Below are 12,953 nucleotides of genomic sequence, written 5' to 3' on the forward strand. Positions count from 1 at the left end.
GGAGCCTGGCTAAGCCGCCTCTCCGCTTCCAGCCGCCGTGGGCTGTGGCCGATGAGGTGTGAAGCCTCCTCTGCGGGACCAAAATGCGGGGTTCTCTGTGGAGTCCGTGGGGGGCTGCAGAAGAGAAACGCGTGGCCCTGATCCCGCAAGCGTGGGTGAACGGGCTGGATGAAGAGTGGGCTTCTCCACTGAGCTTGTGTATTACTGCTGAAGCCGAGCAATTTTAAGCAGGGGAACATGAGGATTTAAAGGATGAGAGAACTTAAGGATGTGTTTTGTATTTGCAGGGCTAGAGGTCTAGGTTGTAAGCCTCCTTGGACATTGTCTACCAATCTTTATACCTGCCAAGATTTAAAAAGAGTAAAAGGTGTGCATGTAACCATAAACAAATCTTAGTTTCTCCAAGTCATCCGTTCATGGATGACTGTCTCCAGCCTTGTTTTAGTGTCTAGCTTAGGCTCTAGCCTTGTTGAGCACAGTTGTTCAGCATCATGTGGGTTCCCACTCAAGTCCGTATGACAGCTGACAACCCAATGTCATGAAATGTTGATCACATCCCGCTCAAGATTGTGAGCCCACAAGTGGCATGATGCTCTTTGTTTATTGCTCTAGTGTGTATACATAAATTCTGCCCACAAATTGCTGTGCTTACTATATAGCGGTCATAACAGTGACTTAAAACACTTTGTGGCAGATGATGTCTGAAAACCTCATGAAATAACGTATATTCATATGAATTTAAACAGAAACATCTCCTGTGTACCTGCAAGCTTGATTCAGCTGGGACTTTGTTGTTTCATTTAAGTAACCACTATAGGATGGATATGTTGTATGTTCTCAGCCACAGCCAATTATTTATAAAACTGAGGTATATGCAGGGGTGTATAAGCAGAAGTTTCTTGCTCTCAAGGTTTTCAAATGTAATGTTGGTGTGGCAAGATTGCTGTGACAGCTGGCAAGAAAAGCTGTGTGGTCTCTGTGATTGAACACTTACACATGTGTGCACAAACACAAAGTAAGTTAAGGGCAATTGGTTTAATCAGTTATGAGAAGAAGGTCAGGCTTTTCATGTTAAGCTGGTCACTGACTGAAGAGCAGAAGCTGTTTACTCTGAGGGACCTGGACTGTAGCAGTTCCTTAAGGGCCCTGTCTTGCCATAAACCAGCAACTGTGAAACAGAATGACTTAGAGGAAGCCTGAAACCTGGGGCCTGACAGGGCTTGTGGTGCAGCGGAAACCCTAGCGAAAAGGCATGCTTTTGTCTGTTCCCTCTCCCAGGCTGGCATTCAGAATGGCTGCAGTGGTAGTGTTAGGAAATACATCAGAAGGATGCACACCCTTACTACAAAATGAGTGATCTTTTAGTTCAAAACATTTGAAATAATTCTTTAGCATGATGGTTCCTGCCTGGTTTCTTCTATTCTTTCACTTCATCTGAGATTCAAGGGTTTGGAATTTCTCTTTAAACTTTCCACTCTTTGCTACATTGGCTCCTGACAAAAGATGACTTTGACACAATTTCAGGTACAGTTTCGTGTGTCATGAAAATCAAATTTGGCTATCTTCTTAACTTTTTTTCTATTTTTGTAAGTAAATTACTTTAGCGATTTGGAGATTTTCCAAGGAAGAGGTCGTCTTGTTCTGTCTTAGAACAGAAGAACAACCCCCAGTTTAATGTTAAAAATAATATTCTGTCAAACCTGAAGGGTGAGCATGAACTGATGAGAAGGTAGACTCATTTCCCACTGTCTTCCAGAGAATCTTCACTTGGTTCAGTGGAAGTTTCCCATTTTACATCATGATTCTTCTTTACGGGAGGGTTATTTTCATTCTCTGTTTCTCAGCCCTTTTCCTGTAGATGGGAACGGGGGAAGGAGCCCAGACGTGGCAACACATTCTCAGGCTCCTGCAGGACCACCATGGCTTATGATGACGCCAAGAAGAAAGAAGGTATGACTGCTTCATAATTTCAGAGGGAGTTGCCAAAAAAAACCCAAAGGGTACCCTCTGCAGCCCTTGCCAGGCCATGGAGTCAGAGTGGGAAAGGAAACTAGTCTGCTGTGGAGCCCTTAAATTTAATCTGGCCTAGCTGCTGGAGGATCCCAAGCCCTTGACTTCCAGATGTTAAGTGCTGGGATTAGAACTTGAGAGAAACAGGTGGTATTTCCTTGGTCGGAAACTCTGCCACTGCAGCCTTCTTCTCCCTGCCAGGTCAGTGGAACAGACCAGGCATAGGGATATGTTTAGTCATGGTAATATTTCTAAGTCCAGTTGTCTTTAGGAAGAAATATACAAGGGTTAGAAATCGAATCTTGAGTGATTGTGTTCTAGCATTAGAGCACTGAGCCCTATCCCTGTGGTCAGAGAGTACAGATTGTTATCTTTTAGGCCCCTGTGCTTGTTTGGTTTTGTGCATCATTCTGTGCCAGTGTCTACTGTTATCTTATTTTGTGCATCGGCCACACGTCTGTCATTCCTTAACGGAGTATTTCATTTCTTCTTTTTCCCATTTCACATAAATCTTAGAATTCCTAGAGAGTGACCAAAGTGTTGATGACGTGGGGCTGGCAACTGGCAAGATACAGCGAGAGAAAAAGCGCGTTTACAAGGATGTGTTGCAAGAGGAAGATGAGGTAGCAACTCAGGTCAGGAAGCCCTCAGAGAAAAGGTTGGAGGTATAAGGATATGTGTAAAGCTAGTGATGAGATGGGTGGGTTTATTGCTCTTTTTTATATAGAAGTGCATGTAGAAGACAGCAAGAGCAGCTAATCGTGTCCTGTATTGTTCAGTTACTTTACTGCAAAAAAGGTCAATCCCAATTACAACTGATACTGATTTTTCTGGCCTCAGAAAAATGGGTAATAGGATACTGCCCTAGTCTTAGTGTAGAACCTTGCAAGTCATAAGACAGCATGAGTAACTTTATACACAGACCAAAAAAATATATTTTTAGAATTTATGGTTTATAAATAGCCAGCAAAGGATGAATATAGTGTTAACTGACACGCTGTTGTCTTCCTGATTCTGCAGACAGCCTGAAATGATAGCTCTTGAGAGGTATGAACTTGCCCTATTCACCTCTTTGGGGCCTTAACTCTGAAATCATGTAGTGACAAGTTGCTTCAAAACTTTCCTCTTTGAGCTAAAATTTCTGCTGTTAGCTCAAAGGTGACTATTTTGTGATTGTTTCTTTTTTTTTTTTTTTAATCTGGAAAAGAAGTCTAAAATGAAAACCTTCTTCTACCATGCAGATGGAATTCTGTAGAGGAGCTTCATTTTCAGGCCATAAATTGGTCAAGAGACATACAATAATTGGGTGACATGAGATACTAAGGTCAATTTTTTGGCCCATCATTTTAATTGTCGCCTCTCTGCACCTTCTTTCACTTCTTTTTATCTTCAGCATATTAATCATGAACTGCTTACCCTGCTTACCTTCATTTTCAAGGCTTGACAGCCTGTGCATGCCCAGTTATTTCTTAGCTTCATTAAGAGGTTGATGTCTGTCTTTTATCAACTCATCAGCTAATCTCCAAGTGCTGGCTTTCATTGCCCATTTCTTAACAATTTTGAATGTGCTTTTTCACATTTTGTTATGTATTACTCCTCTCACTTTGGGGAAGTTCCCTACAGACCTGTCTTTCAATTTCCTTATAGCCCTGTTGTGCTGCAGTGCCTAGAGAAAGCTTGATGCTGGTTAGGGGCTGATGTGCTTAAACTAATCCTGACTAATACCATTTTTGTGTTCTCCCACCTATCTGTACCGTGCTTTTTGTCTTACCTTAAGCCTACACTGTGGACTCTTGGGGCCAGACTATGTTTCCTTTGCTTGTTTCAGTACCTAGAATAATCCTGATTCATACCTAGGGTTCCTTGATGTTACAGTAGTACAAATAACTCTTGATACCTCATACAAATTATTACCTATCTCTGTAGTCCATGCGAATCTCATACTATTTCCCTCCTGTTTGTCAGCAAGTTTTTTCTTCTTCTTCTAGGACAGTGACCTTTTTCTGGGGCCGGAACCTCACAAAAAGAAGAGAAAGCACTCCTCCGATGAGTTCTGCTACAGAGGTGAGATAGCAGTCAGTCTGGGGAAAAAGCTAACAGGTCATGACTTTGAGGAAGGGGTGCTGTTAAACCAGTCTCACCAAGCTGTGTGGTTAGGACTTCATGGAGGGAAAGTACATCAACTTGTCTCAGGCCAAGTAATTGGAAACCTGACACTGATCGCTACCAGACAGCAAAAGATTAGGGAATGATATTTTCAGAGTTTGTCTTAAGAAGCTGCCATTGTCTGGGGGTAGAGCTCCTCCACCCCCATCTTCATTGATAAGTTGTAGTTTTCTAACTCATGCCTTCCCTTCTGGCATTTGCATTCTTTTTGCCCTACTGCATTACAAAGTGTAACTTTACTTGCAGACAGTATTACCTTCTCTGAATTTATAAAAATAGAATGCATCAGAGTGAAAAATAAATGCTTTTGGGTTCAGTTTAAATACAGAAACATTGTTCTCACAATTAATAAACTGGCTAGAAAATGACAGTTCCATTCATAAAAGCTTAGCATGTTTAAGATTTATTTTTGGCCCAATGAAAAGAGAAAGCCAAGCTGAAATTTTGTGAAAATCTTTTCAGAACTAAAAAGCTTGTATTTTAAATTCATTGCTCTCACCTTGGCTAAAAATGGCAGGAAAACCTTGCACTTGAGAAGTAATTTCAGGCTCAATAAGATACATTGTATTCTGTTGTGAAATAACAGGTTTTGACGAAGGAGTGTGACAAAACTTCAAGTACTTTCATACTTTTTCTTCCTGCCTTAAATTATTTGACCAGCTCTGGCATTAGTTACAGCTCCGGAATTGTATCAGTAAGGCTGTGCTGATCTGGCTACAAGCTTCAGCAATCTTCTGTTTAAACCAGGATGCAAATCTATTAGCTGTAATCAGGTCTTGCAGGATTCCCATTTCACTTCTTTGGGCTAGTGTAGTGCTGTCTTTAAGGGAATAATCTTCATGTACATTTATATTGATCTTTTTCAGGTGTTTCGCCTTTGGATCTACCATCAAAGAAGAAGAAAAAAGCAGTTTCTAGCGCATCCTCAGCTGATACAACCATGGATTTACTCAAGGCTATCACCTCACCTTTGGCCGCAAGCTCAAAGTCTTCAAAGAAGACCTCTGAAAAATCATCTCATTCTTCCTCTGGTCATTCCGAAAGCAAAAAAGAGCACCACAAAAAGAAGCTGAGTGGAAGCAGTGGGGAGCACTCAGTGGATGATGGCAGTTTCCACAAATCTAAAAAAATGAAACCTCTCTACGTGAACACGGAGACACTTACTCTTCGTGAACCTGATGGCTTAAAGATGAAGCTTATCCTTTCACCGAAGGAGAAAAGTAGTTCAGCAGATGATGACTCTTTCTCCTACTCTTCATCACCAGCAGCCGCAAAGAAATCTTCAAAGAAATCAGCTCGAGATGAGCAAGGGTCATTCCTTCTCAGTCATGAAATGCAGAGCTTCCTGAAATCATCTCGGAAGAAGCACAAACAACCTCAAGACCCGCATCCACCTTCTGAGAGTTTTGGTGCTGACACCTCTGTTTTTTCTGAGGGCCATGGAAGTGAGTATGAGACTTCAGGTATGGAGGCACCACCAGAATCTGGTTCCTCTTCTGGTGGCGAGTTGGAGGCTGGAGAGCTAGTGATAGATGACTCCTACCGGGAAATCAAGAAGAAGAAGAAATCCAAAAAAAGTAAGAAAAAAAAAGACAAGGAGAAACACAGAGAGAAGAAGCACTCTAAGTCTAAAAGAAGTTCTGGGCATGCTCCTGTGGCAGTACCAGAAATGACAGTGTCACCACCGCCTCCTCCCAGTACCCCTTACGTTATTCCTCCAGCTCCTGCTGTTTTTCACTCAGATGGTCAAGCTGAGAAGAGGAGGAAAAAGGAAGACAAGGAGAAGGACAAAGCTGAGAAATGGGAAAAGGAAAAAGAAAGAGAAAAGGACAAGGAAAGAGAAAAAGAAAGAGAAAAGGACAAAGAAAGAGAAAAAGAAAGAGAAAAGGACAAGGAAAGAGAAAAGGAAAAGGAAAGAGAAAGAGAAAAGGAAAGAGAAAGAGAAAGAGAAAAGGAAAGAGAAAGAGAAAGGGAAAAGGAAAGAGAAAAGGACAAGGAAAGAGAAAAGGACAAGGATAAAGAAAGAGAAAAAGAAAAGGAAAAGGAAAGAGAAAGAGAGAGAGAAAAAGTAAGGAAAAAACTGAGGGAAAATAGAAATTGGGTGATGGATAACAGTGAATTATGCACTCCATTGCAAAAGTATGTTAATTGAAACAGAAGGATAACTAATATCAGGATCGATGGCTTCACTGAAGCATGTTTGGAAAAATGTGTCAGCCACTGTGATTTCTGTGTGTAGCAAAAGGAATATTTGTATCATCCTAGTTTTGTGGCACGAGCAGTCTTTAACTGTTGGAGGTTCTTTGAAAAGGTGGTGTACTAAGCACAGCTGTCAGTTTTCTAAGGTAACCAGCCAGTTCTAGCTATTGCAAGGCAGACTTTTGGTGATCCATCATCCACTCCATTCCTGTTAAAAGGAATCGAGCTCTAACCTGAAAAGTGAAGATATTTATCCATTTACTCCTGTATTCAAATGAAATTCCAATTCTTATAGACTGCCACATTCCCAGTTTTGTCCTGTACTCATAGATACAGTTTTCCATGGTTAATATATAAAAATATAGGTAAAAGAAATGGTAGCTAACATTTGAATGAGTTTACAGGTGATCTAACTGTAGCTGTGTAAGTATGTAAGCAGGGAAAAGCAGTTTCTGTATGTTCAGATAGGCAAGAGTCCCATTGTGTCAGGAAATGGGCAGACATAGCCCACATTTTTTCAGACATTATTCTGTTCTTATTTGGTAAGTTTTCTCTGCTCATAGCTCAGCAGCTGCTTTTGCCTCTGCTGTCAATGTACGTACACTATTTTCCTGCCAATTTGAAATATTTTCTAAGGGTGCAGGGAATAGAACAAAACATTATGAGGAGGACTGAATTGTTTTGACAGATCTATGATAGGAACTGTGAATACTATGACAGATATTTTTTTTGTTATTTCATGTTTTAAAACTGAGATACATTAACTGAGTTGTGTGTTGATCCTGGTTTTAGAATAGCAGGTTGTTGTAGCTTGTGAATGAAATGCATTGATAGAGTTGTTGCCAGATAAGCCATGTACTAAGACTGATTCTGGCTGGTTCCTGTGCTTTCATAAACACTGAATTCAGCCAGAACATGTAAAACACTGCTTTTTTAGGTTCCTGATGTAAGCACCACATCTTTCTTTTAAGTCTTCAGTAAATGCCAAATTTTTAGTGAATTCAAGTAGGTCTCACTATAATTAAAAACCTTTGTTTCCTTTTCTTCTGACTAGCCAAAGAAGAAAAACATGTCTGCCTATCAAGTGTTCTGTAAGGAATATCGTACAAATATTGTGTCTGAGCACCCTGGAATAGGTGAGAGAATAATCTAACCTTCTCTTCTGTTGATTATGCACCAGCCAGATTAATCAGCAGAACATATCATCTCTGTTTCATACCAATCTCTTGATTTTGACAGAAAGCAAAGAATCTGCCAATTTTCTGTGAGTAAGAGGTGGCAGAGAGGACAGGAGTGGATTTCATTATTTGATTTCATTGCATTTTAACCAAGCTGTGAACCTGGATAAAGAAATTACTAGCTCTTCCTTTACTTAAAGAGTTATCTTCATTGTGTCACTTCCCTTTATATACATGTGTGACCTTATATTCCTGCTATCAGCTTTTTGTCATTGTAAACAGTAATGGGAATGCACATGGACAGTCATCTTTGGGATAGTGTGGAGAGTTCCAGTTGTGGAATGGGTTCCTTCCTAAAGGTGTATGCATGGGCCAGTAAATGTCCAATGTTCTCTCCATTATTTTATTATTTCATTTGTTCTTTCCTCCTGCCAGATTTTGGAGAGCTAAGCAAAAAACTGGCAGAGGTGTGGAAGCAGCTACCTGAGAAGGATAAACTGGTGAGTGTGTGCGAGGTGTTTTTGTAAAATGATTTCTGTAGACTAGGTGCTTAGGTCAGAACATGCTGGCAGCATTAACCTGAATGAAAAATGCTACCTATGTCCATAAAGGATGGAAAGATGGAAAATATGGAAACCTTGCCCTTGGCATCATAAAAGCAACTATTTTCTTTTTGTGGTATTGCTTCACCAGCTAGCTGTGTAACATCATTCTGCCTCCAGGTCCTGGCACCAGGTAACAGAATTACCTAATGTTACAAATCTCTCTTTTCATACCATGGTAACTGCAGATCTGGAAACAGAAAGCTCAGTATCTCCAACACAAGCAGAATAAAGCAGAGGCCACCACTGTGAAGAGAAAGGCATCATCTTCAGATGGTGCACCAAAAATAAAAGGTAATTGCACTTTATTTGCTCTGGTCTTCTTTCTTTGATGAGGAAGAAAGCGTTGCTTGTGGAATAAGGAACAAAGTCCTTCCCTGGTTCACTGCCCTACCTGCTTTCTCACAAGTCTTGACATATAACTCATTGTATTACTCAAAAACAGTGTTTCTGTGAGAGTGAGAATGATGTCAGCATTTTTTTTTAATTTCTATGTCTAATTTTTAGAATAGTATGGTTTTTAGCAATTTAGGGATTGAAATGTAAACCAGGAAGATGCAGCAGGGAAGCTCAAGTGGGATTAGCTTGCTGAAAGAGAAAAAAAGGATTGTTCTTGGCTTGGTAAATCTGTTCACTAAATATCCCAAACCAAATCTCCCAAATTGCATTAAACTGAGGTAGATGCCTTACACACGTAGAAGGAAAGTTTTGACTCCAAAGGCTACAGGACCGGGTGCTCAGAACTATTTAAGCATTTTATGCCTTTGGGATTTGAACTTTACTAAGTAAATAGGCTTGTAAGTAAAAGAATGAAAAAAGAGAATATGGAATTTTGTGCGTTTGCAGCTTCTCCAACTGGAGTGATTTCCCCTCATAAGAAATCCCCCACCAGCACCATGGTGATGTCTTCCTCACCAACCAAAGTCCCCGAGACAGATCCTATTGATGTAGCTGCACACTTGCAGCTGCTGGGTGAATCTCTGAGCCTCATTGGACACAGACTGCAGGAAACAGAGGTGAGTCTCTGACCACCAGTGCCACAGTGATCTCATGTAATCTGCACACAGGACTGGAGGATACTGTTATTTTATTTTACTTAAAGTTTAGCCACTGCTTTTCTGTTAGGAAGAGAAATTAGAGATGGTATGTTGTGTTTCTTCGATGCATTGCTGTTTGTTTGCAGTGAAATAAAGAGCTTTATTTCTCAGTAAACAGGCATCAAAGAAATACAGGTCCTTTGTAGCTTTAGGTCCTTAAAGGCAATTCTTAGTTCAACAGACTCTTCAGTCTTTTCCTACTGTATGTTCACCTTGGATCTGGTACTTCCTTGCTATCTTTGCCAATCTCTGATCCAGTTCCTGTTTGTTTTTCAAGCCTTCTTAGAAAACCATCAGAGATGGCATTTACCAATATGTTTTTGCATGTCCTGTTGGTTTTTGGCAGTGTCATATTGCCAGTGCTTTGGATATGGGCTGCTATTGTTTCAGCTTACCTGGTAATGTAGAAGATGTTATATTTTAATGGTTTTCTACTGTTAGATGATAGTGATTGTGTACGGATGCGTGCACGCACATACACTCACACACTTACTTTCAGAACTCAGGCCAGCCTGAAAGGAGAACACATATTTGGCTCAAATAATATAACCGAATTTTGTGGCTAATGTGATCATCTCATTCCCCTATGCTTGCTTGTTTTATCAACGAGAAAATAAATATGCTTCCATTTTGTTTCTGATATGACCAACTGAGGTAACTGCTCAGAGGAACAATCGCAGTAAAATCTCCCCCTTTACAGAAAGGCACACAGACAAATTCCCTTTCCTGAAAGTATATGAAGGTAAAATATTTGTTGCAGACTTAGCATTTGTTTAGCTTCATAATGAAACAACTGTTGTCTTTAGGACTCATGTAGTTAACAAAATAGATGGCACAAATTGGTAAAGATTAACATTGCATTACAAAATTGTAAAGTAAAATGGTAAAGATTAACATTACAAAAATTGTGGAACTGACAATTTTCTGACGCTCCCTGGTTTTTTTCCTACACCAGTATGTTACCTACTGAATTCTTAATTTTTTTGAGCCAGCAGTCTTTGCGAAGCGCATGGCATAGTTTTGTTACTGTGTAAATAATGGAAGTGAACTAGAGGAGCTCCAGAGTGAAGATACTGTATCTGCATGAGATTCAATACAATTCTGAAAGAACCACGATTTCCACTACTCATTGCTATCCGTATTTTTCTTTCCTTACTTCCAGGGAATGGTGGCTGTTTCAGGAAGTTTGTCAGTACTTCTGGATTCAATCATCTGTGCTTTGGGCCCATTAACATGTCTGACCACGCAACTACCTGAGTTGAATGCCTGCCCTAAGCACGTTTTGGTGAGTTCCTTGTGGTTATTTCCATTCTAGCACTGTTAATTTTAGTAGAGTCCAGCTATAGGTTTTTGATGTGGTCATAATTCTAGTGCAATATGAAAATTGTTGTGGTCATACACTTTTATAGAGGAATATTTTTTGACATTCTTTGAAGTGTAACTGTTGTACAGTATTGTGCAACTTTTTTTTTCCAGTGGCAACTGAACTAATATTTGTACCATTGATTGCAGTGTGCATAGATCCTGTTTTAGTGACTGAATCAATCCATCTGAATCAAATAAAAGTGCCTGTACACATACCAGTATTTTTGAAAATTCTAGTTTTCCATTAAAAAATAAAAAGCACCTTCCAGCTGCTCTGTATCACACAGTATGATTTTCTTTTAGTAGCAGAAAAAACAACTTGTGATCTCAGGATTCCTAACGTGATTGAGTAGGGCCTTTTACATGTGGCTGTAACCTTCTCCAAAGAAAGAAAAGTAGTCTATGTTTTAAGGAACTGCGTAACTATAGGTTCTTTTCCACTTTAAACTACGCTTTCTATTGAGCTCTGATTTTTATGGGATCTATGTAGAGTGATGTGGACATACATTAAGATGGCAGCAAGCATAAAAAGAATCCGGAGTCATACCTCCAACAGGAGTCATGAGTAAAGCAGAGAAGGAGAGGAGCAGAAATGAGAAATAAATATATAGTCTGCAAAAGTTAAGAGATTAAAAACAGATCTGGCAGAACAACAAAAATGGGATATGAATTGGCATGTTCTAATAGGGCAGCCCAAACATTGATTCATTCTGAGAAAGCACTATCAGAAACAACAAAGTCGACGGCTTAGGCTGTGAGCTCCCACAAACTGGCTGTCTACACAAAAGCTGAGTCAGTGGGGTGTTCCCATCCTAAGCCATGGAAAAACATCCTGTGCTTTTTTCCCTTGTGTGCTAAGTGTGTTCAGAGCAATGACACCACATGGCTAATGGTGTGTACGTTGGAAACTTGATCAGCTTATTGTTATAAGGAGCAGTCGAGCTTTAGGTGGATTAAGGCACTTACCCGTCACCTCTGAAAACTGGTATCCATTTCAATCATAAATAAAATATTCTTACTTTTACCATCAGATACATAACAACGGTGTTTTAAGACACAAATAAAATTGTCAGTGGTTGTGTTGCATGTAGACTGCAATTTATCTTTTCAGTCAGTAGGTGGCATTGTTAAATTCTAGAATCGCAACTGGTGCAGCTCCTGTCTTCAGCAATTAAAAGGTAGTATTCCTAAGGCTGCCTTCTGCCATCCAGCCACAGGCTTAAGCTTACTGCAATACTGCATTTGAAGAACATACAGATAATGTACTGCTGGGTCTTGTTTTCTGATGTGCACAAGAAGGACTCTTACTCTCAGAATTCTGTTACGTTTTGCAAGGAAAACTGGGAGGCGCTGCTTTTTCCCATCTGACACCCAGTTAGTGGGTCTATTTGAAGGTTTTTCTCTTTACTTTTACACTACAGAGTTTCATAAAGGACTTGTGATTGTAAAGTCAAGTTTGTGGGTTTTTTGTTATGTGCTACAACTTTGATCATTTAGCCCAAGTCCTCCATCACTAGTCTTTCCTGTTGCAGATGTGATATGGTCAATGTGGCTTGTTTCAAATTCAGAGGTAGAGTATGGGGGTCCTAGGGAGGAGGTCACTTGTGGAAAGTCTCAAGCATTTTCATTGTTTCCAGGTGCTTACAAGTACTGAGGCTACTTTTATATTTAGTTAACTTACATTTCCAAAAATGTGAAAAGAAGCCTAGCAGTGGTGGTGATGACTAGGCAGATTTGGTTGTCTAATCATATGATAACTTGTAAGACAAGTGTATGTGCTTAGTACCTTCGTCTGTGTAATTTTTTAAAGGATTTTGAGTCAATACCTGAAACTAAACAATACTGAATTTCTTTTCCCAGTCAAACACACTAGACAACATCGCCTACATCATGCCTGGACTTTGATGGGAAAGGATCCTGGGATGTATTCAACCTCTGCGTAACTGACTTGTGTACAGATGCACTACACCGGCACTCCCAAAGGGCTCCGTGTGTAGGGTTTTAAAGTTTTTTTATTTGTATAGTATATACATAGGATTGTAACTATTTCACTTCCACTTTAAGAAAAGTTGTGAAGTTAAGCTGAGAAAACCCTTTTGTGTTGGTGAGAGAAATTTCCTCGTCTGAAAGTATCTTGTGTGAAGAATTCAGAAAGCTTTTGAAATACTTGCCTTAAATTCAGATCCTTTAGTGGGGGAAGCAGCCACAAAATGGACTTCTCGATCTAAAGAAAAACATCACCATGAGATGGGTCATTGAAACAGCTAGCCCAGGGAGGCTCTTGACTCTCCATCCTTGATGGTATTCAAAAACTGAATGAGCAGCCTGTTCTGTTT

At 40.0% G+C, this 12,953-nt stretch overlaps 1 protein-coding gene across 1 annotated transcript; it reads left to right on the forward strand.

The window, feature by feature from the left end:
- The first annotated feature begins 1,919 nt into the window (after window positions 1–1,919).
- On the forward strand, window positions 1,920–12,654 carry HMGXB4 (HMG box domain containing 4). The gene is made up of 11 exons (XM_010180308.1): window positions 1,920–1,950; window positions 2,527–2,675; window positions 3,999–4,074; window positions 5,043–5,968; window positions 6,221–6,244; window positions 7,430–7,511; window positions 7,989–8,053; window positions 8,344–8,449; window positions 9,002–9,171; window positions 10,415–10,537; window positions 12,478–12,654. Exons 1-11 carry the CDS (start codon window positions 1,920–1,922, stop codon window positions 12,520–12,522), a joined length of 1,797 nt encoding a protein of 598 aa, XP_010178610.1. The 3' UTR covers window positions 12,523–12,654.
- Window positions 12,655–12,953: the final 299 nt, after the last annotated feature.

The sequence above is a fragment of the Mesitornis unicolor genome, unplaced genomic scaffold, assembly GCF_000695765.1.
Source record: "Mesitornis unicolor isolate BGI_N332 unplaced genomic scaffold, ASM69576v1 scaffold55052, whole genome shotgun sequence".
In the NCBI taxonomy this organism is placed as follows: domain Eukaryota; kingdom Metazoa; phylum Chordata; class Aves; order Mesitornithiformes; family Mesitornithidae; genus Mesitornis; species Mesitornis unicolor.